Source organism: Garra rufa, chromosome 24 (genome assembly GCF_049309525.1).
Source record: "Garra rufa chromosome 24, GarRuf1.0, whole genome shotgun sequence".
In the NCBI taxonomy this organism is placed as follows: domain Eukaryota; kingdom Metazoa; phylum Chordata; class Actinopteri; order Cypriniformes; family Cyprinidae; genus Garra; species Garra rufa.
Window position 1 is genome coordinate 37,837,162 of NC_133384.1, and position 22,650 is coordinate 37,859,811.

Consider the following 22,650-nt stretch of genomic DNA (forward strand, 5'->3'; position numbering starts at 1 on the left):
TTCAGGCAACAAACAGTCGAAACAGATTTGATTTATATTAAATAAATAAATATAGTTGGTTTGTTAATTAAACTATTATCAAATAAATTCATATAATTTTTAAATAATATTTATTTGTAATATTTAATTTAAAAATATATATATTTTATTTTTTTATTTTATTTGACATTTTTACATTTATATTTACTTATTCATTTTTTACGTTTTTATTATTATTATCATCATCATCTTGCAAATAAAACGTCAAATAAAAAGCACAATAGTAAAATTACTTTACATGAAATATTTGCTTTTGTTTAATATATAAATGTATTATTTTAAAAATAGAATATTTATTTATTTATTTTAATTTTTATTTGTTTTTACAGTTTTTACATTTATATTTTATTTTATTTATTTATTTTTCTTTATTATTATTATTATTATTATTATTATTAACCTGCAGTGCATCATGTATACTGTCAAATAAACAGCACAGTAGCAAAATTACATGAAATATTTGATTTAATATAATATATAAATGTATATATTATTTTAAAAATAGAATATTTATTTTATTTTTTTATGTATTTATTTCTTCTTTTTTTAAATTTTATTATTTTTTTTAACGCTTTTATATTTTAAAACCATTTTTTTTTTCTAAAAATATTTTCAAAATAGAATATTTTTTATTTATTTTTTTTTTTTAAGGCAAATAACAAGTTCTTTCTATACATTATTGATGTCAGTTTTAGCCCACAGTGGCGTATCCTCCTGGTTCATTGTGAGTTCAATAGCAGACAGGCGTCGTCTTTCAGTGTTGCTTATGTAACGGGGCCGGTGGCTCTCAGACTGGGGTCAGATGAGATCATCCCTACAGTGTCCATGTCCCCGATGGCCTGGACAGCGCTCGCGTGGGGACACGGGATTGATTTGACGCGTTCACTGGACAGACGCTCACGGACACAGACGTGAAGCACTGCTGAACTGCGTTAGAGTCAATGAGATAAATGCATGACCAAAATAGTCTCTGTCTGAGTGAACAACATTTTTAGCAGCGTCTACTAGGGCTAGCATAACATTGCAACAAATTTTAGTTGGTGAAAAAGTCACAATGATTAGATTAAGAGATGAAAATGGGACGAGGATTGGAAGTTGAGAAAGCGAGTTTTTTAGTTTCAAGAAGTTGAATCGTTTTTCGCTTTTGAATGTGATTTGAAAACACCTTCATCCTAAATCATCATCTGATAATTGTCATCTTGAGTGTTTGCGTAAGGCGGTTCATTCTGGGGTCACGTCTCGTGGCTGGTGGGATGTATGTTGTACTCAAACAACAGTTGCTGATGGAGGAAATTAGGCTCAGAAATGATGGCGCTTATGTAATGGCTACATCAACCGTCTTGATGCTGATGGACACTTTGTCTTCTTGCATTAACACATGTGCTGAAGGTGTGCTGACAAAGCGTCTTAATGTTGTTGGTGTTTTAGATGAGCATGAAATATTCATGATAAAACTTGCCAAGGAGTTCACACATTTCATCTTTGTTGAACAGTGATGTCTTTTAATGCCCAGAGCGTAAGAGTTTGCATCACTTCTTGAAGACTTTAGAGGAATGTTCTGGATTTTACATAGTTTCACTTCTGGCAAACTGTGAAAGTCTCATACATTTGTTTTGATTCCAGAACATTTTTAAAAAGCCTTTTATTTTATTTTATTTTATTTTATTTTATTTTATTTTAAGAAATTTAAAAAAAGGTTTGTTTCCAGAACATTGCTTTAAGCATTTTATTTTATTTTATTTTATTTTATTTTATTTTATTTTATTTTATTTTATTTTATTTTATTTTATTTTATTTTATTTTATTTTATTTTATTTTATTTTAAGAAATAAAAAATGTTTTGATTCCAGAACATTGCTTTAAGTCTTTTATTTTAAACATATTTTTTAAACATATATATATATTTTTTTAATTTTATTTTACAAAAATTGAAAAAAATTTAAAAAACTTGTTTTGATTCTAGAACATTGCTTTAAGCCTTTTATTTATGAACATTTAAAAATTACCAGTCAAAAGTTTTTGAACAGTAAGATTTTAAATGTTTTTTAAAGAAGTCTCTTCTGCTCACCAAGCCTGCATTAATTTGATCCAAAGAACAGCAAAACTGTGTAATTTTAAAATATTTTTACCATTCAAAATAACTGTTTTCTGTTTGAATATTTTTTTTTAAATGTAATTTGTTTTGCCTTCCTCTGTAATTTTTCACAGGAATAAATTACATTTTTTAAAATATATTCAAAATTTTTCATGTACTTTGGATCAAATAAATGCAGGCTTGCGAGCAGAAAAGATTTCTTAAGAACCATTACAAATCTTACTGTTCAAAATGACTGCGACTGGTCAATTTATACATTTAATAGAATAAATATGCATTTATTTTATGCATTTATTTTATTGTAATAAAAAATGCATTATGAATAATAATAATCATAATAAAAATAACAATTATTATTATTCATGAATTTATTATAATAGCATATCTAGCATTGTTCCATCATTAATTCATATTTTTTCCTGTGTCACTTTTTGTGAAAAGTAAATAAATAAAATATTTAAAAATCCGTAATATTTTTTTTTTTAATATTTTAAATTTGACATCAAGTTGTGTTTGAGATTTGATGGAAATGGTGCAGCAGCCAGTACTTTTTTTTTTTTTTTTTTTTTTTTACACATTTATTCCTGTGAGGAATGATGTTGTGTTTCTGCATAGGAGCTATTATACTCTGAATCATGCTCAGACACATGTTGCTGTGGCAGAAAATGCAAGAACAGACATGAACATTTATTCAGATTCAAACATGACAAAAACCCCCAAAACATCTGTCTAAATTCAACACAGTAAACAGATAAAGATAAAATATACTCATTGTCTAGGAATATCATCCATGTGCCTCTGATAAGCTAAAACTGACACAGACTGCATGTCTGGAAATTTCCAGACTGATCATGTTACCCAAAAGACCTCCATAAAAATATATGATAGATGCATGCGCTCTCTGAAATCGTGTGCAAATGAATGCTCATTAAGCCCTTCCTCATTATTTGCACGCATATAGCCTCAGGGATGAGAGTAGTGTGTCACTATCTGAGAGAGGAAGGAAGAAAAGATGGATGCAGAGAGGACAACGTGGAGAAAACGAGAGAGGCAGAAAAGAAAGGAGGGAGCTGATTTGGGGGCAGCGAATGAACAGCCGCATTGCAAAGCATGTGATTCCTGCCTTGGCAAAAGGCTGGCTGACAGAGTAAGAGAGAGGGAAAGAGAGACGCTTCCAGCCAGATCTCAGTGCCGCTTAGTCTGCCCTCGTGTGCAGAAGCAACAGAGGAGGTTACGCTGTGCGGTTACGTTTTGCAGTTACATTGTGAGGTTACGAGTCAGACAGTCATTCACATTTTAAGACACAAAGACAGCCAAACTAGGTGCAGAGACAGGGGAACTGAAGCATGTCCTCTCTCTCGAACCAACAACCGGCATCTCCGTTTTCAGAATATAGTGAGCTATGTAAAGTCCCATCCATGTCCACATCCGCCACCAATCCGGGGTGGGACTGGCAGCACGGAGACCTCAGGGGACAACCGAGTTTCGGAAGTGGACTTCAGGCAACGGGAATGACGGACGAAGACAAGCTATGCTTTTACGAGTCTCCTTCTGAACTCAACGTCCCCGGGCGAGGAGCCGTCCCAACAAGCATGTCGTTCGGCAGCACCGGGGACAGTCCGGAAAGCCTCTCGTCCTCGTCTCCATCAGCTGCGTCTCCTGGAAAATTTGCGACTTGCACAATGGACAACAATAGTATGATGCTTCTCGAATCGCCTGCGGGTCACGAAGAGATTTTGTCGCCACTGGAACCTTCGAAACCGGCTTCGTACTCGTTGCATCCGGAAAAGAGTCCCAGCACGCCGTCGCCTCTCACGCCTCCAAACTACTGTGTCATTGGCATAGTCAACGACAGCTACCTGGAAAGCAAAGATGAGCGTCCGAAGGCTGAGGGGTCGTCTCATGACAGCGAGGAAGAGGGAGACCTTGAGCCTTGTTTCATGGGAAGAGCCGAGCAACAGAGGAAGGCGATGAGGCGAGCCATGTCTGAGTGTTCGCATCTCTCTGTACCCGCCAGTCTTGAGCTCCCGGATAAGTATCCCGGCGGTGGCGTCCTTGACAAGTTGCCTTCGCCCATCGGAGGACCTCGTCGCCAGCATGCAGGAGCGATGAAGCGCTCTCTAACGGTAGCCGACGATCAACCTCCGACCCCGCCGCCAACTCTCTCGGCTGGAGCCACTCGCAGTGATCTGCGGAATGATATCGAACTACATTTCCCCCCTTTTCCTACACGCAAAGACCAAAGCAGCTTTCCGCTCTCGCCAGTTGAGGACCTGTTGGAGGGACCGTTCATTGACAAGGACCAAGGAGTCGTTCTACCCGTGCCGGTGACAACACGTGCTCTTAATGGGACTTGCAACAACCCTGGAGACAAAATTGACACGATTGAAGAGGCATTTGAGGGTAGGTGATGGCAAAGCGAGTCGGTTTTGAGGGGTAGGACATAGATGGACTCTTTATTGGTGCAATCTGAGGTGAGCAATGTGATCTAGAGAGAAACATGGCACAGTCGTTTTTAGAAACAAAGAAATTAAGGTGTGTGGGAAACATGTTTCAATGCATTTCCAATGGGATTTTGCAGTGATGCCATAGAATAACCATTTTGGGTTAATTTAGTGGACTTTTTTTCTTCTTACCGGCATTCATGGTTCCATGCATGAAAAGAAAAGGTTGATTTGGAATGGAATTGAACTTTTTTGCATTAATATTAAAGATTTTACATGGAACCATTGATGCCAATGAGGAACCTTTATTTTTAAGAGTGTATAGGTGTATAAAATTAGCTTTATTGAGTCAATATGATGAGACATTGAGAGAAGCATGGCATAATCGTTCTTAGAAACAAAGAAAAAAAGGTTTGGAAAGCATGTTTCAATGCATTTCCAATGGGATGTTGCAGTGATGCCATAGAAGAACCATTTCGGGTTACTTTAGTGGATATTTGTTTTTCTTACACTCTTAAAAATAATGTTGTTTTTAATTGGCATTCATGGTTCCATGCAGGGGCGTTGCTAGACCCTTTTTACCGGGGCACGTGCCCCAGTAAATATATGCAGTGCCCCAGTAAAATCTAAAATTTGAGTTATAATTTATGTTGATAATCCCAAAATAAAGACATTAAACTACATGTAACAACTGAATTAACGAGTAATAGGGGCCTGTGCCCCAGTAGAGTTTTAGGTCTAGCAACTCCCCTGGTTCCATGCATGGAAAAAAATGGTTGATTTGGAATGGAATTAAACCTTTTTCCAGTACAAAGAACTTTGTTGCATTGATATAAAAAATTTAGCATGTAACCATTGCCAATGAGGAACCTTTATTTTTAAGAGTGTATAGGTGTATAAAATCGAGTTAATATGATGAGACATTGAGAGAAGCATGGCATAATCGTTCTTAGAAACAAAGAAATTAAGGTTTGGAAAGCATGTTCCAATGCATTTCCAATGGGATTTTGCAGTGACGCCATAGAATAACCATTTCGGGTTACTTTAGTGGATATTTATATTTTTACACTTTTAAAAGATAATGGTCCTTTACCAGCATTCATGGTCCCATGCATATAAAAAAAAAAATGGTTGGTTTGGAATGGAGTTGAACATTTTTCCAGTACAAAGAACTGTTTTGCATTAATAATATTAAAGATTTTACATGGAACCATTGATGCCCATAAGGAATCTTAATTTTTAAGGTTTGGAAGGCATGTTTCAATGCATTTTCAATGGCATTTTGCAGTGATGCCATTAAAGAACCATTTTGGGTTACTTTAGTGGATATTTATTTAGCTTACACTCTTAAAAGATAATGGTTCTTTATTGGCATCCATGGTTCCATGAAGAACTATTAAAATGCATTAAAAAAGATTGTTTTATGAATGGAATTGAACAATTTTCCAGTATAAAGAACCTTTTATGCATTGATACAATAATTTGAAATCGCCTTAGTACAGTTGTCCAAATTAAGTTTTTGCAATGCATATTACTAATCAGAAATTAAGTTTAGAAATATTTACGGTAGAAAATTTACAAAGTATCTTTATAGAACATGATCTTTGTGGATGATTAATTAGATTTAATATATTTTTGGCTATTGCCACAAATATACCCATGCTATTCAAGTGTATTGTGGTCCAGGGTCACATATGTGTGTAAAATTGGCTTTGAGTCAATATGATGAGACATTGAGACAAGCATGGCATAAAAACATGTGCTTTTATGCCAGAAAGCAGGTGCCAATGCATTTCATTCTTAAAAATAAATAAAGGCTTTTTGCAGTGATGCAATCAAAGAACTATTTTGGGTTCTTTATTGACATCTGTTGCACCTTTAACATCCTTGACACAAATAAAAAATGGTTCCTTTGGAATAAAATGGAACCTTTTTCCAATATTAAGTACCTGTTGTGCATTGATGTTAAAGGTTCTTCATGGAAGCATGGTTTATTGAGTCAGTATGATGAGACATGAGTCCTAGGCGGCGTCTTTCTGATGGGTATCGGTGGCAGAAGTCTTTGATTCATGTAGTGTCTCTATTCAGTGTGTATGGCACTATCACACCACTGCCGAACGCATGCTCATTACCCGCTCCAGACGGGCAGCGGACAGCGTATGTAATTTCTGTCCTGATTTCCTAGAGTAAAACCTGCCCCTCAGTAAATCGAGGTCAGAAACTCTCCTCAATGTGCACCGCATTTTTAATGATGAGAAGAGCTACAGAAATCTCCTGCTGCACCCTCGAAAGGTTAATGCTTACGAGTTTTGTTTAAATAGAAATTCACAGGAGGGGTGTGTAAATAATCTAGTTTAATCCCTCGGTTTTCTTCTGGATGGTTAACAAACAAAAGATGAAATCACTGGTGAAATGTCTTTGATAAGTGATAAAGCAGGTGCAGATAATATAAAGTGTGGATTAGTGCTAATGATAGTGAGTCATGGATGTGCTTGTTGCACACTGGATTTCACTGGAGTTATTAATGCAGGAGGATTGTGGTTTCATGTATTAATTTGGGGTTTTTAGTAAAATGGGAGTGTCTGGAGGTGGGCGTTATTGAAAGTCATGTGATCTGCATGCATTACAAATCACATTGAATATACAAGACTTGCAGTACTTGACCTGCCAATTGTTCTATTATCCTGGAAGTTGGCGAAAAATGGTCTAAATTCATAATGAATGGGACCAGGCATTGCACAAAGGAATTTGGTGTCAAATGATGAAAAATGCAGTATCTGCAATCCCAGACGTTTCCGTGCAGAATTCGATTTTTCAAAGGACTTGGTTGTTTGAGAAATCCTTCACAAAGTACATACCATCAGGCTAGTATCTGTCTGTTTTTGATTTTCTTCATTTTGAGCAGGTGTTGTTCTGCTCTCAGGCTTTACTGCATTTCTTTCTGACACGAACACAGCAGATTCTCATCTGCTTTGATGTGTCACTGTGAAACCGGTGTCTTTGTTATTATAAATGCACCTGAGCCATGTGAAAATCAATCGGCTTAATGCAAGAGTTTAGTGCATAGATATTTCTTACAAATAGCTGAAATCCACGCTCTGCTTTGCACCGCTCTGTGGTGGTGACAGATTCATTTTAATACAAGATGCAGTATTTCGGCACGCTGGGAAGAAGCTTACATGTGCAAAAGAAAAATGCTGCTGGAATATCAAGTCTGATTTTCTTTCTTTCTTTATTTAATGCTCACTAGATTTGATCTCCAATGCAAAATGAAATAAATATGCAAATAGGCTTATTTCTAAAATAGTTTCTTATTGATTTCTCCTGAGAAATGAAATGTTTATTATAACCAGATTTCTGTGTTGGGTTTGTGGAAACAGATTTATCAGTAACACTTTATAATAAAGTCCCAACTATACATTAGCTAACAGTAAACAATGTTGGTTACAGCATTTATGAATTTTTTAAATAATATTAATATTATCAGATGCATGTTTTAATTTTAATAATGCATTAGTAAATGTGATCCCGGACCACAAAACCAGTCATAAGGGTAAATTTGTAGGGGTTCAAACACGTAGTGTTGAAACCATATAGTAATTGTTAGAATGTTCACGGATCCACGGTCTCCACGTAAAACTGATTGTGCAGACAAAACCGTAAGTCATAGAGACTTGAAACTTGGAGGGATGGTAGTACTCACACCACTGACAACTTGACCAAGGCTCGCATCATTTGGCCTATCGGGGGCGCTACAGCGATCAAAAGTACAAAATCGATCATAACTTTTTTGGTATTTTGGGTATTTACTTTTGCGAAGTAGTCCTAGGTTTTTCAACTGATCAGAACCAAACCAGTCCAGAAAGATCCCCTGGAGTGAATATCAATAATTATCAAAAAATAAGTTACAATTTCGACAAAGGGTTGCAAAAAATGTTGGAAAGGGGCAGGGCCACTTTTAGTAAAATGCCTACAACTCCTGAACAGAATGAGATTTCTCCACCAAACTCATAACACTTTTGTAAGAGCCCAATTTAAGGTCTCAGGAAAAAAATTGCAGAGCTTGTCCACTTGGTGGCGTTATAAGAGGGAAGAAAATAAAGATGGCTATAACTGCGCAACCATTTGTCCTATTAATACAAAAATTGGTGTGCATGGTCTTGGACCAAAGTGGCACAAGTGTCTACAAGGACATTTGCACATAAAAAAAAACAGCGCACAACTCAACCTGCTCAACTCATGGCCCCAAAGGTCTCAGAGAAATGTTGAAAGAAATCGGCCACTGCGGGTGGCGATATCGTATTTTTCAAGGGCGTCAATGAGTGTACATTGCGTGGTAATAATTCCTATTATACGATAGAACTCCTTATTCGGGACAACTTTGACTCTAGAACCACTGCTTACAATCAAATCGTTTGTTAAATGATGTAGTAAAAACCTACCTTTGCTCACTACTCCTAGGTTTTTCGCTCAATCTGGGGGAAAAAACACTGCAGTACAATCCTCTAGACTCTCTAGGCCAGTATTTATCAAAAATAAAGGCTGAAATGTACCCTTTGGGAAACTATAACAATGTCGTTTAGAAAAGGGGCCTGTCCAAGTTTACCCAATATCCTATAAAGCTTAAAGAAAAACTCAAAACTTCACAAATCCTGCTGAGCTCATGTGACAGGTGATTCTTAACAAGCATGCAAAGTTTAAAAGGGATCGGACCACAGCTGGCACTATAACAGTCATAACTGTTAAAAAACATAATATTTCTATAGTAAATTATGTGGATTTCCCAAAAATGCTGTTTAGATCATTGATTTAGACATGCTTACTAAATAATGTCTTTTCTCATATGTGCTTTCAATATGAACCCCGATAATCTCTGCTTGAAGCTATATTTTGAAATTGAGATTTGTATATCATCATAATAAATATGTTTTCCATTGATGTATGTTTGTTAAGATAAGACAATATTTGGCCGAGATGCAACTATTTGAATATCTGAAATCTGAGCGTGCAAAAAAATCTAAATATTGAGAAAATCGCCTTTAAAGATGTCCAAAAGAAGTTCTTAGCAATGCATATTACTAATCAGAAAATAAGTTTTAATATATTGACAGTAGGAAATTTACAACATGTTTTCATTGATATCCTAATGATTTTTGGCATGAAGGAAAATTGATCATTTTTAGCCATACAATGCATTGTTGGCTATTGCTACAAATATATCCATACTACTTATGACAAATGTAGTTATTATTAAGCGTTACCTATTTATTGCTGTTGAATTTAGTAGCACTTGTCAGATGTTAGATGTCACCACACGTCATATCCTAATTGTAGTTTGATTAGAAAACAGTCTTTTCATTACAAAACGGGCTGACATAATTACGCGAGTGAATGAGCATCGCATTAATGTTCTTTAGCAGATTATAGCATCTAATGACTAAGGTAAATGGCTTTGCACAAATCTAAGTTGTGGTTTTTCTGAAACTCTTCAGCTTTTGTCCTTCAACTCAAGGATACTAGGCTTTTCAAAGAGATGAACAGTCTTTGTAATGAATCTGCCATTGAACGTGAAGTGACCAGAGAGATGCCTGTAAGATATATTACATATGGACGCCGGCCAAACTCAAGACGAGTGTCTCTTCGGCCCCATAACAGCTCTTCGCTTTATTCTTCCTCATCCATTTCTCATTTATCACACGGCTCTCTGGAATACTCGAATCTGATTGGTCGAATTATACCAGGTTGTTGTGCCAATAAACTGATTTTCCACATAGGTGCTAGTCTCTTGTATCACTCAACACTCTTTCTTTTTAATTAAAATGCAGAATGTGTATGTGAATTAAATCAGTTTTCGTTTTGAACGTTTATTGAACCGTTTTGTCTTTTGTCATTGATTTTGAACAAATGAAACAGTCTGTACAAACAGCTTTTTTGACCATGATTAACCTGAGTTTAACCTGTTCCTTTCTACCAGGAAACTCTGAGAAGAACAAGCCAGAGGTGAACAAAATGGACGATGTCCAGAAGTTTGATGACTTTCATGTTGTCAGCAAGACGGACAAAGATCAAAAGATGGAAACGGTGGAGAAAAAAGACAAAACTGACCACACAGACAAACAAACAACCAAAGGAGAGAAAACAGAAGCCCTGGACAAAAACAAAGATGTGGATGTAGCTAAATCAGAGAAGACAGACAAGGATGAAATCGTTCGCAAAGTAGAAACGCCAGTGAAAGTTGAGAAGATTGAACAGGTAGAGAAAACAACTAAAGATGAGACTGAAAAGGCTGATAAGGTTGAGAAGATAGCAGACAAAAAAGAGTCAACAGAAAAGATTGATTCCTCTCCAAAGGTGGAGAAGGAGAAGGTGGTGCCAGTGGAGAAGGTCGAGGTGAAGACGGAAGAAGTGAAAGTGGAGGAGAAAAAGGAGGAAGTGAAAGTGGAGGAGAACAAACCAGATCAGAAAGTAGAGAAAGTTAAAGAAGAACAGGTAAAGGAAGTGGAAAAGGAGAACAAAGCAGAACAGAAGACAGAACAAGACAAAACGGAAAAGATCAAAGTAGAAGAGAAAACAGAAAAGACTGAGCCAGCTGACAAGAAACCTGCCAAAGCTGAGAAGGACGAGAAAGCCAAAAAACCAGCTGCTAAAGCCTCAGCGGCCAAGCCTGCGGTAACCAACGGTGCACCTGGAAAAGACTTGACTAGTCCTGAGAAGAAGACCAAGGTTGGTGAAAACTTTGTGTTGTCACTTCGTCCTCCATTGAGCTTCCTGCTTTTGCTTCTGCTAATGAGTTTGATTTTGTTCTTAAAGCATATTAATGCCCAAACCAAACCAAAATTTGTTTATCGCTTATGTAGGGTTGGGAATTAAATTTTACTATTTAGTTTGAATTTATCTTTATTTCAGTTTTAGTCCAGATTTTTTTATTTTATTTCCAATTATTATTTGTGTAGGGTCTGTGATCGAGAATCAGAAACAAAGAATTGCTATTTTAGTATTATTTGTGTACTGTTCTAGTTTTTATTAATATTATGTTTAAGCTTTTATTTTATGGATTCTCAGTTTTTGTTTAATTTTAGTTAACTTTTCACTTATTATATTTATTTTTTTTTTTTTATTTTTTTTATTTTTTTTTTTCAGTTTTGATTTTGGTTGAGGTTCAATTTTTTGTTTTTCCTTTAGTGGCTCAGAAATTTCTAAATCCTTCCTGTGATTGATTTTGTTCTTAAAAGCATATTAATAAAACCGAAACCAAAATTCATTTATCGCTTATGTAAGGTTGAAAAACGAGAACCTAAAACAAGGCAGTGTTATTTTGGTTTTATTCATGTACTATAATAGCTTTTATTACTGTTTTATATTACCTTTGGTATTTATATTTTGAATTTTTTTTAATATATTTTGAATTTTGATTGATTGATTGATTGATTGATTGATTGATTGATTGATTTTTATTATTATTACTATTTAATAAGAATTTATTTTTATTTCAGTTTTAGTTTTTATGTATTTCTAATTATTGTAGGATTTGTGCTTGAGAATAATCAAAAACAAAGTACTGCTATTTTACTATTATTTGTGTACTGTTCTAGTTTTTATTAATATCATGTATTAGCTTTTATTTTTTATATTTTCAGTTTTCATTTAATTTTAATTAACTTTTCACTTTTTATATTTATTTATTTTTAATTTTTTTTTAATTATTTGTTTCAGTTTTAATTTTAGTTTAGGTTTAATTTTTAGTTATTTACAGTTTCAATTATTATATTTAAATTAATTAATTAAACACAAAATTAATTAAATCTAATATTTAGACTTTAAGCTTTTTCAGTTTTCATTCAGGTCCTTTAGTGGCGCAAAAATTCCTGTCATCGTGATTCTGTTTTTAAAGCATTTTAATGCTAAAACCAAACCAAATTTGTTTGCCACTTATGTAGAGTTGGGAATCCAGAACCTAAAACAAAACAGTGTTATTGTAGTATTTTATTTTTATATCAGTTTTAGTTATTTATTTATTTCTATTTGTGCTTGAGAATAATCAAAAACAAAGCACTGCTATTTTACTATTATTTGTGTACTGTTATAGTTTTTATTAATATTATGTGTTATTTTTTCCAAAAATACCGAAAATAATTTGTCACTTATGTAGGGTTGGGAATCCTGAACCTAAAACAAAGCAGTGTTATTTTAGTATTGTTCATGTACTATAATAGCTTTTGATTGATTGATTTAATTTAATTAATTAATTTCTATATTTATTTTAAATTTTTATTTCGGTTTTAATTTCAGTCCAGATTTTTTATTTATTTCCAGTTATTATTTTTGTAGGGTTTGTGATCGAGAATCAAAAACAAACCACTGCTATTTTAGTATTATTTGTGTAGTGCAGTGTAATTTTAGCATTATTAGGTTTTATTACTATTTTGTAGTAATTTTATAATTTTTAGCATTTATATATTTTTTTTATTTTAGTTTCAATTTTAGGCATTTTTATGTGTGCATTCATTTATTTTATTTATTTGTTCCCTAGGTATTACTATTTAGTTTAACTTTATGTATTTTTAGTTCTAGCTCAGTTTTAGTTTTTATTTATTTCCACAGGGTTGGGGATTGAGAATCAACAACAAAGCACTGCTATTTTAGTATTATTTGAGTACTTTTTAATTAACATTATGTAACGATAATATTTAATAATATCATGTACTATACCTTTTTTATAATTTCATGTCACATTTATTTATTCAATTATTTCTTTTTTTTCAGTTTTTCTCATTTATTTATTTATTGATCTATTTTAGTTTTAATTTTAGTTTAGATTTAGTTTTTAGTATTTATTTATTTAATTTTTTTGTATTTTCACTTTACTTTTTACAATTTTGTCATTAATTTATTGATCTATTTCAGTTTTAATTTTAGTTCAGATTTAGTTTTTAGTATTTATTTCAGTTTTTTGTATTTTCAGTTGACCTTTTTATAATTTTGTCATATTAATTTATTTATCTATTTCAGTTTTAATTTGTTTCATTAAGGTTTTAGTATTTATTTATTTCAATTTTTTGTATTTTCACTTTACTTTTTACAATTTTGTCATTAATTTATTGATCTATTTCAGTTTTAATTTTAGTTCAGATTTAGTTTTGAATTATATCCACTTAGTAATTTTAATGCTTGTATGTAAATTAATTAATTAATTAATTAAACCTATTTAACTTGGTTGCCAAGCCTATCTAATATTAATATTTTGTTTAAGCTTTTTCAATTTTCATTCAGGTCCTTTAGTTAGAAATTTTTTTCACGCTTCCCATCCCTACATGATCATCAAGATAAAAGAGTAAACTTAATGTTTACTCTAGATTTAACAACAGAAAATTGTATTCTGACCTTGTGCTTTTATCAGCTTGCTCTGCTCACATCGCTGCCGTTATCATTTGTCCTTATTCTATTTTTTGTTCACCATTTGCCATCCATCCATTGGGTTTGCCGTCCATCCGTGCAGCCTGTCGCCGGCGCAACCAAACCTAGCTCCGCCAAGCCCAGGCTGAGCTCCACCTCCACCGCTACAGCCGCGCCCAAGCGTCCCACCCCTACCTCAGCCGCCAGCGCGCCCGCCCCCCTCAGCAAAAAAACCCCACTGCCCAAAGCGCCCGCCCCGGCCGCCGCCACCAAACGGCCGGCCACTGCTTCCACACGACCCTCCACCGCAACCAGCAGCGCCGCTGCATCCAGCACAGCAACCAGAGAGCTCAAGCCCAAGGTGAGTCTCCATCCGTCTGCTCAAGACCACGTCTGACCCCCCTCCAAAGGTCAAAGAGGCTCAGTGCGGCTCTCATCTGCTCATGGGATGTTCTGTTGTGTGCTGTTCATGCTTGACCACATCAACTTGTGGTGTTTTGTAGTTTTAACTGTTGTTTCAACTACTCTATGGTGCAAAAGATCGGGTCGGTTATAAAAAGAGGTCACTAAGGATGCATTCATTGGTTTGAAAATACAGTAAAATCAGTAAAAGTGGCTTGAGAAAGTTTGTCAAAATCCCTTCTGTGTACTATTTCTAATCCATTTAAATTCATTCAAACTAACTTGCTAAGCATGTTAACTAAATTCCTGTAACATGTTAATCATGTTAGAACATGCTAGTCATTTGATAATCATGCTAGCTACATGTTAATCATGCTAACAACATGCTAGTAACATTTTAAAACAAAGTAACACTTTAAAAGTGCTTTAAACTTAGATCTATTTCAGACTGAAAACCTTTCAAACTTTTACAAACTCTTTCAAACTTTCTGGTCAGGCTTTTTCAAGCCACCTTTTTTTTTTATCTAGTTACAGTTTAAAATAGCTCTTTTATATGTATTATATGGATGCACAGAAAGTGAAATAGTGAAATGTGAAATAGAAATCTTTTGTAACATTATAAATGTCAAAACTCTCGCTTTTGATCAATTTAATGCATCCTTGCTAAATATAACTATTGATTTATTTAAAAATGCATATATATACAGGTGCTGTATATACAAAAGTTGATTTATTTCACTAATTCCATTCAAGAAGTGAAACTTGTATAATGTATACATTCATTCCACACAGACTGATATATTTCAAGTGTTTATTTCTTTTAATTTCGATGATTATAACTGACAACTAATAAAAACCCCAATTCAGTATCTCAGAAAATTTAGAATATTACTTAAGACCAATACAAAGAAAGGATTTTTAGAAATCTTGGCCAACTGAGAAGTATGAACATGAAAAGTATGAGCATGTACAGCACTCAATGTTTTTGCCTGAATTGGCAAAAGGAGTGGATCAGTCTGTGGCACTGCTCAGGTGTTCTGAGAGCCCAGGTTGCTCTGATAGTGGCCTTCAGCTCTTCTGCATTGTTGGGTCTGGCATATCGCATCTTCCTCTTCACAATACCCATAGATTTTCTATGGGGTTAAGGTCAGGCGAGTTTGCTGGCCAATTACAAACAGGGATACCATGGTCCTTAAACCAGGTACTGGTACCAAGTCCTGTTGGAAAATGAAATGAAATGAAATGAAATCTGCATCTCCATAAAGTTGGTCAGCAGCAGGAAGCATGAAGTGCTCTAAATGTCCTGGTATACAGCTGCGTTGACCTTGGACCTCAGAAAACACAGTGGACCAACACCAGCAGATGACATGGCACCCCAAACCATCACTGACTGTGGAAACTTTACACTGGACCTCAAGCAACGTGGATTCTGTAACTCTCCTCTCTTCCTCCAGACTCTGGGACCCTGATTTCCAAAGAAAATGCAAAATTTACTTTCATCAGAGAACATAACTTTGGACCGCTCAGCAGCAGTCCAGTCCTTTTTGTCTTGAGCCCAGGCGAGACGCTTCTGACGCTGTCTGTTGTTCAAGAGTGGCTTGACACAAGGAATGCGACAGCTGAAACCCATGTCTTGCATACGTCTGTGTGTAGTGGTTCTTGAAGCACTGACTCCAGCTGCAGTCCACTCTTTGTCAATCTCCCCCACATTTTTGAATGGGTTTTGTTTCATAATTCTCTCCAGGGTGCGGTTATCCCTTTTGCTTGTACACTTTTTTTCTACCACATCTTTTCCTTCCCTTCGCCTCTCTATTAATGTGCTTGGACACAGAGCTCTGTGAACAGCCAGCCTCTTTTGCAATGACGTCTTTTGGACAACTGTCACAGTCTTCCCCATGACTGTGTAGCCTACTGAACTAGACTGAGAGACCATTTAAAGGCCTTTGCAGGTGTTTTGAGTTAATCAGCTGATTAGAGTGTGGCACCAGGTGTCTTCAATACTGAACCTTTTCACAATATTTTAATTTTCTGAGATACTGAATTGGGGTTTTCATTAGTTGTCAGTTATAATCATCAAAATTAAAAGAAATAAACACTTGAAATATATCAGTCTGTGTGGAATGAATGTATACATTATACAAGTTTCACTTCTTGAATGGAATTAGTGAAATAAATCAACTTTTTGAAGATATTCTAATTATATGACCAGCACCTGTATATATGCACTTTTGAAAATAACTATTTAAAACAGAAGTTTTTCTAGGAAGCTAGAGCTAGAAATTGCTCACTGCAGTGTTCATTATATCTTTATCTTTTCCCCCCAGTCATAAAGCACATGGAAAAGCCATGAAAAGACCTAATATAGTTTATGATATCTGTAGATGATTTTTCAAATCTGATCCAGTCAACCTTTGCTCTTGGTAAATCTCTATAAACATGAGTCATGTTCAATTCAAGCCTTCCCTCTAGTGGCCATCTGTTTAACTACACTACTGACTAAAACCAATGTTCAACAATTGAAATGACTAAATAAAGGTCAAAATGTGCAATGAAGGATTAGATTAATAATCAGCAAACACGAAATGCAACTGAATTTTTGATTGAAAAAAAAGCATATAATTGCCACAATAGTGTTAAGAAATAGGATTGAATCCACAATAAAAACGAGAGGTTTGTCACATGTTTGCATTGGTGTGATTGGATTCTTAGGATCTGATTTAAGGCTATTTCAAGAGCAACTGTAACAGTGTCTCTGTTTGATCATGGTAGGTTCTTTACTTTGCAACTGACCCCGACTAACCCTGTGTTTTCTCTTCTGACAGACGGTAACAGAGAAACGTCCGCTTGTGCCAAAGGCCGCTGCCGCTCCCTCACGACCCGCCGCAGACAAACCTGCAACCGCAACACGCACAACCACCGCAACACGCACCACAGCCAGCGCTCCCGCAGCACGACGCACAGGTTAGTTAGGATATATTTAAAGATGAGGCATCGCATTTTGTGCTGATTCAAGAAGTACTAAGAATATTCACATTGTGCATTTCTATTTTTGTGTTTAGTCACAAAGACTGAGAGCAAACCAGGAGATGAAAAGAAACCAAGCACACCGAAAACTACAGGTACAGCAAACACGTCATGCTGTATTTATGTATATTTAAGTATGCATTGCCGGTTGAAAGTTTGGATTGATCACCACTGCTGCATTTATTTGATCAAAAATACAGTAACAATAATAATTAATTGCAATTTAAAGAACTGTTTGTTGCTTATATTTTAACACACTGGTGTAAACTGAGGATATACAGGTATATCGTTTTTTTAAGCAAGACGTTTATTAATGGATGCTGAAAATTCCACTTTGCATCACAGGAATTAATTACATTTTAAAATATATTCAAATAGAACACAGTTATTTATAAATCAAATAATAAAACAATTATTATAATACTGTTTTATGATAATAAAATAAAAAACATTTTTATTTATTAAATCAACTAAATAAATATTTTTATTGAGTTAAAATTATTTTTTTCAGTATATTAATTGATGGCGGCTAAAAATTTAAATTTGCATCATGGGAATATATTACATTTTAAAATATTCATATAGAACACAATTATTTTAAATTATAATAAATCGAATAATAAAACAATAATTATAATATTGTTTTAAAATTACATTAATATAATGTGTATTAATCGAATAAAAAATATTAAATTAATTAACAAAATAAATATTTTTGAGTTTTATTTAGTTAATTACTTTTATTTAGTATTTTTATTGATGGCTGCTAAAAACTCAAATTTGCATCACGGGAAAATATTACGTTTTAAAATAAATTCAAATAGAACAATTATTTTAATTTTTAATAATACGAATAATAAATGATTATGATAATATTTTATGATAATAATTATATATATTAATGTGTGTTTGTAAATAATTTTTATTTAATTAATTCAAAGTACATATTTTTATTTAGTTAATATTACTTTTATTTAGTATGTTTATTGATGGCTGCTGAAAATTCTAATTTGCATCACATGAATAAATTACATCAATAAATTACAATTAATTAATAACTTAAAATATATTCAAATAAAACAATTATGTCATATTTTAAAAATAATAATAATATTTTTTATTATATTTTATTATGATAATATATTAATTTGTTTTTAATTATTTTTATTTAATTAATTTTAAATCATATTTTTATTCAGTTAAAAAGTGTGTTTATTGATGGCTGCAGAAAATTCAAATTTGCATCACAGGAATAAATTACAATTAATGAATTACATCTTAAAATATATTCAAATAAAACAATTATTTGAAGTTTTAATAACAATAATAATAATTATTATTTTATTTTATTATAATAATATATTAATTTGTTTATAATTCTTTTTCTTTAATTAATTAAAAAAAATCATATTTTTATTCAGTTCACAAAAAGTGTGTTTATTGATGGCTGCTGAAAGTTAGCTGCATTTTAAAACATATACAAATAGAAAATAGTTATTTTAAATATTATAATAATGTTTCACAATATTATTGTTTTACTGTATTTTCAATTAAATAAGTGCAGCTTTGGTGAGCATAAGACACTTCTAAAACTAAAAAAATCTTAATTATTCCAAACTTTTAAATGGTAGTGAATGTTAAAAAATACTAAAAATTCAGTGTAGTGACTTAAAAGCAACAAGTAAAAGATGCAGTGATGCTACGCTGGCAAACACACTTTAAATCCAGGGGTGAATTGCGCAGTAGGAATGAGTTTGGGATAATCTCACACACGGAGCTCCGCTGCACAGAACGCTGCTTCTTAGCCCCGTTTCCAGAGATTTGAACTGAACGCAGCAGTGCAGAGAGATTATTTTAATCTGACGCATAAAGAGGGCTTTGCTCTACAAAACTGAACATTCAGATATCGCTCACAAACTCTATCCAGTGCTCACTTATCCTCACACCATATATAAAGATTTTAGCATTGCATATATTTCTATGGAAGTGTTGTTTTAAGTTGGCTTGAAAGAGCTGTTTTCAGTCTGAAATAGTTTGAAGTTTAAAGTAGTTTTAAAAGCTTAAAGTTTGATAGATAGATATAGATAGATAGATAGATAGATAGATAGATAGATAGATAGATAGATAGATAGATAGATAGATATAGATAGATAGATAGATAGATAGATAGATAGATAGATAGATAGATAGATAGATAGATAGATAGATAGATATAGATAGATAGGTAGATGATTAGTAAGTTACTAGTATGTTGTTAGCATGATTACCAAGTTACTAGCATGTTGCTAGCATGTTGTTAGCATGATTAGCAAGTTACTAGCATGTTAGCACATTTCTAGCATGCTGCATGTTACTAGCATATTGGTAGCATCATTTGCAAGTTACTAGCATGCTGTAGCATGATTCTAACATGATTAACATTGTACTAGCATGTTGATTTTATCACTATTAGCATGTTACTAGCTTGCTGCTAACATGTTTCTAGCATGATTAGCATGTTTTTAACATGATTTGATCATTATCAGCATTTTATTAGCATGTTGTTACCATAATTAACATGTTACAATCTTGTTGCTAGCATGATTTTATCACGATTAGCATTGTTACTAGTATGCTGTTAGCATGTTGCTAACATGATTTTATCACAATTAGCATGTTGCTAGCATGGTTTTAGCATTTTACTAGCATGTTGTTACCATAATTAGCATGTTACTAGCTTGTTGCTAGCATGATTCTATCATGATTAATATGTTACTAACATGCTGTTATCATGTTATTAGCATGCTGTTAGCATGATTAGCCAGTTACCAACATGTTGCTAACATGACTTTATCACGCTTAGCATTTTACTAGCTTGTTGCTAGCATGTTTCTAGTATGATAAGCATGTTGCTAGCATGATTCTATCATGTTTAGTATGTTACTAGCATGCTGTTAGCATTCTGTTAGCATGATTAGCATGTTACTAGCTTGTTGCTAGCATGATTCTATCATGTTTAGTATGTTACTAGCATGCAGTTAGCATTCTGTTAACATGTTACTAGCTTGTTGCTAGCATGATTCTATCATGTTTAGTATGTTACTAGCATGCTGTTAGTATTCTGTTAGCATGATTAGCATGTTACTAGCTTGTTGCTAGCATGACTCTATCATGTTTATTATGTTACAAGCATGCTGTTAACATTCTGTTAGCATGATTAGCATGTTACTAGCTTGTTGCTAGCATGACTCATGTTTAGTATGTTACTAGCTTGTTGCTAGCATGATTCTATCATGTTTAGTATGTTACTAGCATGCTGTTAGCATTCTGTTAGCATGATTAACATGTTACTAGCTTGTTGCTAGCATGATTCTATCATGTTTAGTATGTTACTAGCATGCTGTTAGCATTCTGTTAGCATGATTAGCATGTTACTAGCTTGTTGCTAGCATGATTCTATCATGATTAGCATGTTACTAGCTTGTTGCTAGCATGACTCATGTTTAGTATGTTACTAGCTTGTTGCTAGCATGATTCTATCATGTTTAGTATGTTACTAGCATGCTGTTAGCATTCTGTTAGCATGTTACTAGCTTTTTGCTAGCATGATTCTATCATGTTTAGTATGTTACTAGCATGCTGTTAGCATTCTGTTAGCATGATTAGCATGTTGCTAGCATGATTCTATCATATTTAGTATGTTACTAGCATGCTGTTAGCATTCTGTTAGCATGATTAGCATGTTGCTAGCATGATTCTGTCATGTTTAGTATGTTACTAGCATGCTGTTAGCATTCTGTTAGCATGATTAGCATGTAGCTAGCATGATTCTGTCATGTTTAGTATGTTACTAGCATGCTGTTAGCATTCTGTTAGCATGTTACTAGCTTGTTGCTAGCATGATTCTATCATTAGTATGTTACTAGCATGATTGGCATGTTAGCATGACTCTAGCATGATTAGCGATTTATTAGCACAATTCCAGCATGATTAGCATATTGTTAGCATGATATAGAAGGATGGGATTTTTCCCAGTTTTATTTGTCATTTTTAGGAAAAGCGTAAGTCCGATCAGTTAGAAAAGATCCAGCAACAGGAGTCAGATCAGTCTGAAGATCTGGGCTGAGTTTAGAGTTTGTAGAGTTAAAGCTCTAGGAGGAGCAGCAGTCAGAAATTTTAGTCTCAGTTTCTCCGGCCAACTTAACCACATCCCTAAACGAGCGTTTCTCTCAAACATATTGAAGCTGACCTCTCATCTGTGGTTTCAGATGCCGCCCGCTCTAGACCTGCGCCTCTCAAATCCTCCACCACTACAAGCAGCGCCGCCACTCGCCCTCGCACCACCAAACCCCCCGCCTCCAGTAGCACTACAGCAGCCGCCGCCGCCCCTGAGAAGAAGCCGCCGGTCCCCCGCGTCCCTCGACCCAGCTCCACCAGCGCTGCCTCCAGCACCAGCGCCACACGCACCACAGCGAGGCCCAGCTCCACATCCGCACCCGACATCAAGAACGTCCGCTCCAAGATCGGCTCCACGGACAACATTAAACACCAGCCTGGAGGAGGAAAGGTAAACTCATACATGCGCCCTACATAGTGGACATGACTGAGAACAGCAGTCCTCTAGTTTTGAAGTGTTTTCATATTTAGAGCTAGTCTGGATGTTTTGCACACTTAGAGAACAGTATTTACATTGAGTATTATTTACTTACTATTTCTGACCCTGGAGCACAAAACCAGTCATAAGGGTCATTTTTTAATTGAGATTTAAACTTCATCTGAAAGCTGAATAATAAGCTCTTTTTAATAAATAAGCTTTCTATTAATGTATGGTTTGTTAGAAAAGGACAATATTTGGCTGAGATGCAACTATTTGAAAATCTGAGGGTGTAAAAAAAAATCGAAATATTGAGAAAATTGCCTCTAAAGATGTTCAAATGAAGTTCTCAGCAATGCAAATTACTCATCAGAAATTACATTTTGATATGTTTATGGTAGGAAATTTACTAAATATATTTATAGAACATGATCTTTACTGAATATCCTAATGATTTTTGACACATACAATGTATTTTGAGTATGTTTTCGTTTCATTTTCATTAGTTTTTTTATTTTTTATTTCTATTTAGCTTCCTTTTATTTTTACTTTTTTACTTTTACTTTAATTTTATTTTATTTTTAATACAAGATAGTTAGACACGTTTGAGCTGTTTCTTTTCTGCAGGATGTGCCGCTGTCATCTTTAGTTTGTAGGATTTCTTGCATGACTGTATCTGT

At 34.1% G+C, this 22,650-nt stretch overlaps 1 protein-coding gene across 1 annotated transcript in view; it reads left to right on the forward strand.

The window, feature by feature from the left end:
• Window positions 1–22,650, forward strand: part of LOC141300371 (uncharacterized) — a 96,960-nt gene that overhangs the window by 60,579 nt on the left and 13,731 nt on the right. Inside the window, exons 7-14 of the mRNA XM_073830645.1 lie at window positions 729–950; window positions 1,256–1,428; window positions 3,524–4,537; window positions 10,553–11,301; window positions 14,075–14,332; window positions 17,196–17,334; window positions 17,433–17,492; window positions 21,645–21,951. Of these exons, the coding sequence (XP_073686746.1) occupies window positions 729–950; window positions 1,256–1,428; window positions 3,524–4,537; window positions 10,553–11,301; window positions 14,075–14,332; window positions 17,196–17,334; window positions 17,433–17,492; window positions 21,645–21,951 (2,922 nt within the window). The remainder of the gene's footprint in view (window positions 1–728; window positions 951–1,255; window positions 1,429–3,523; window positions 4,538–10,552; window positions 11,302–14,074; window positions 14,333–17,195; window positions 17,335–17,432; window positions 17,493–21,644; window positions 21,952–22,650) is intronic.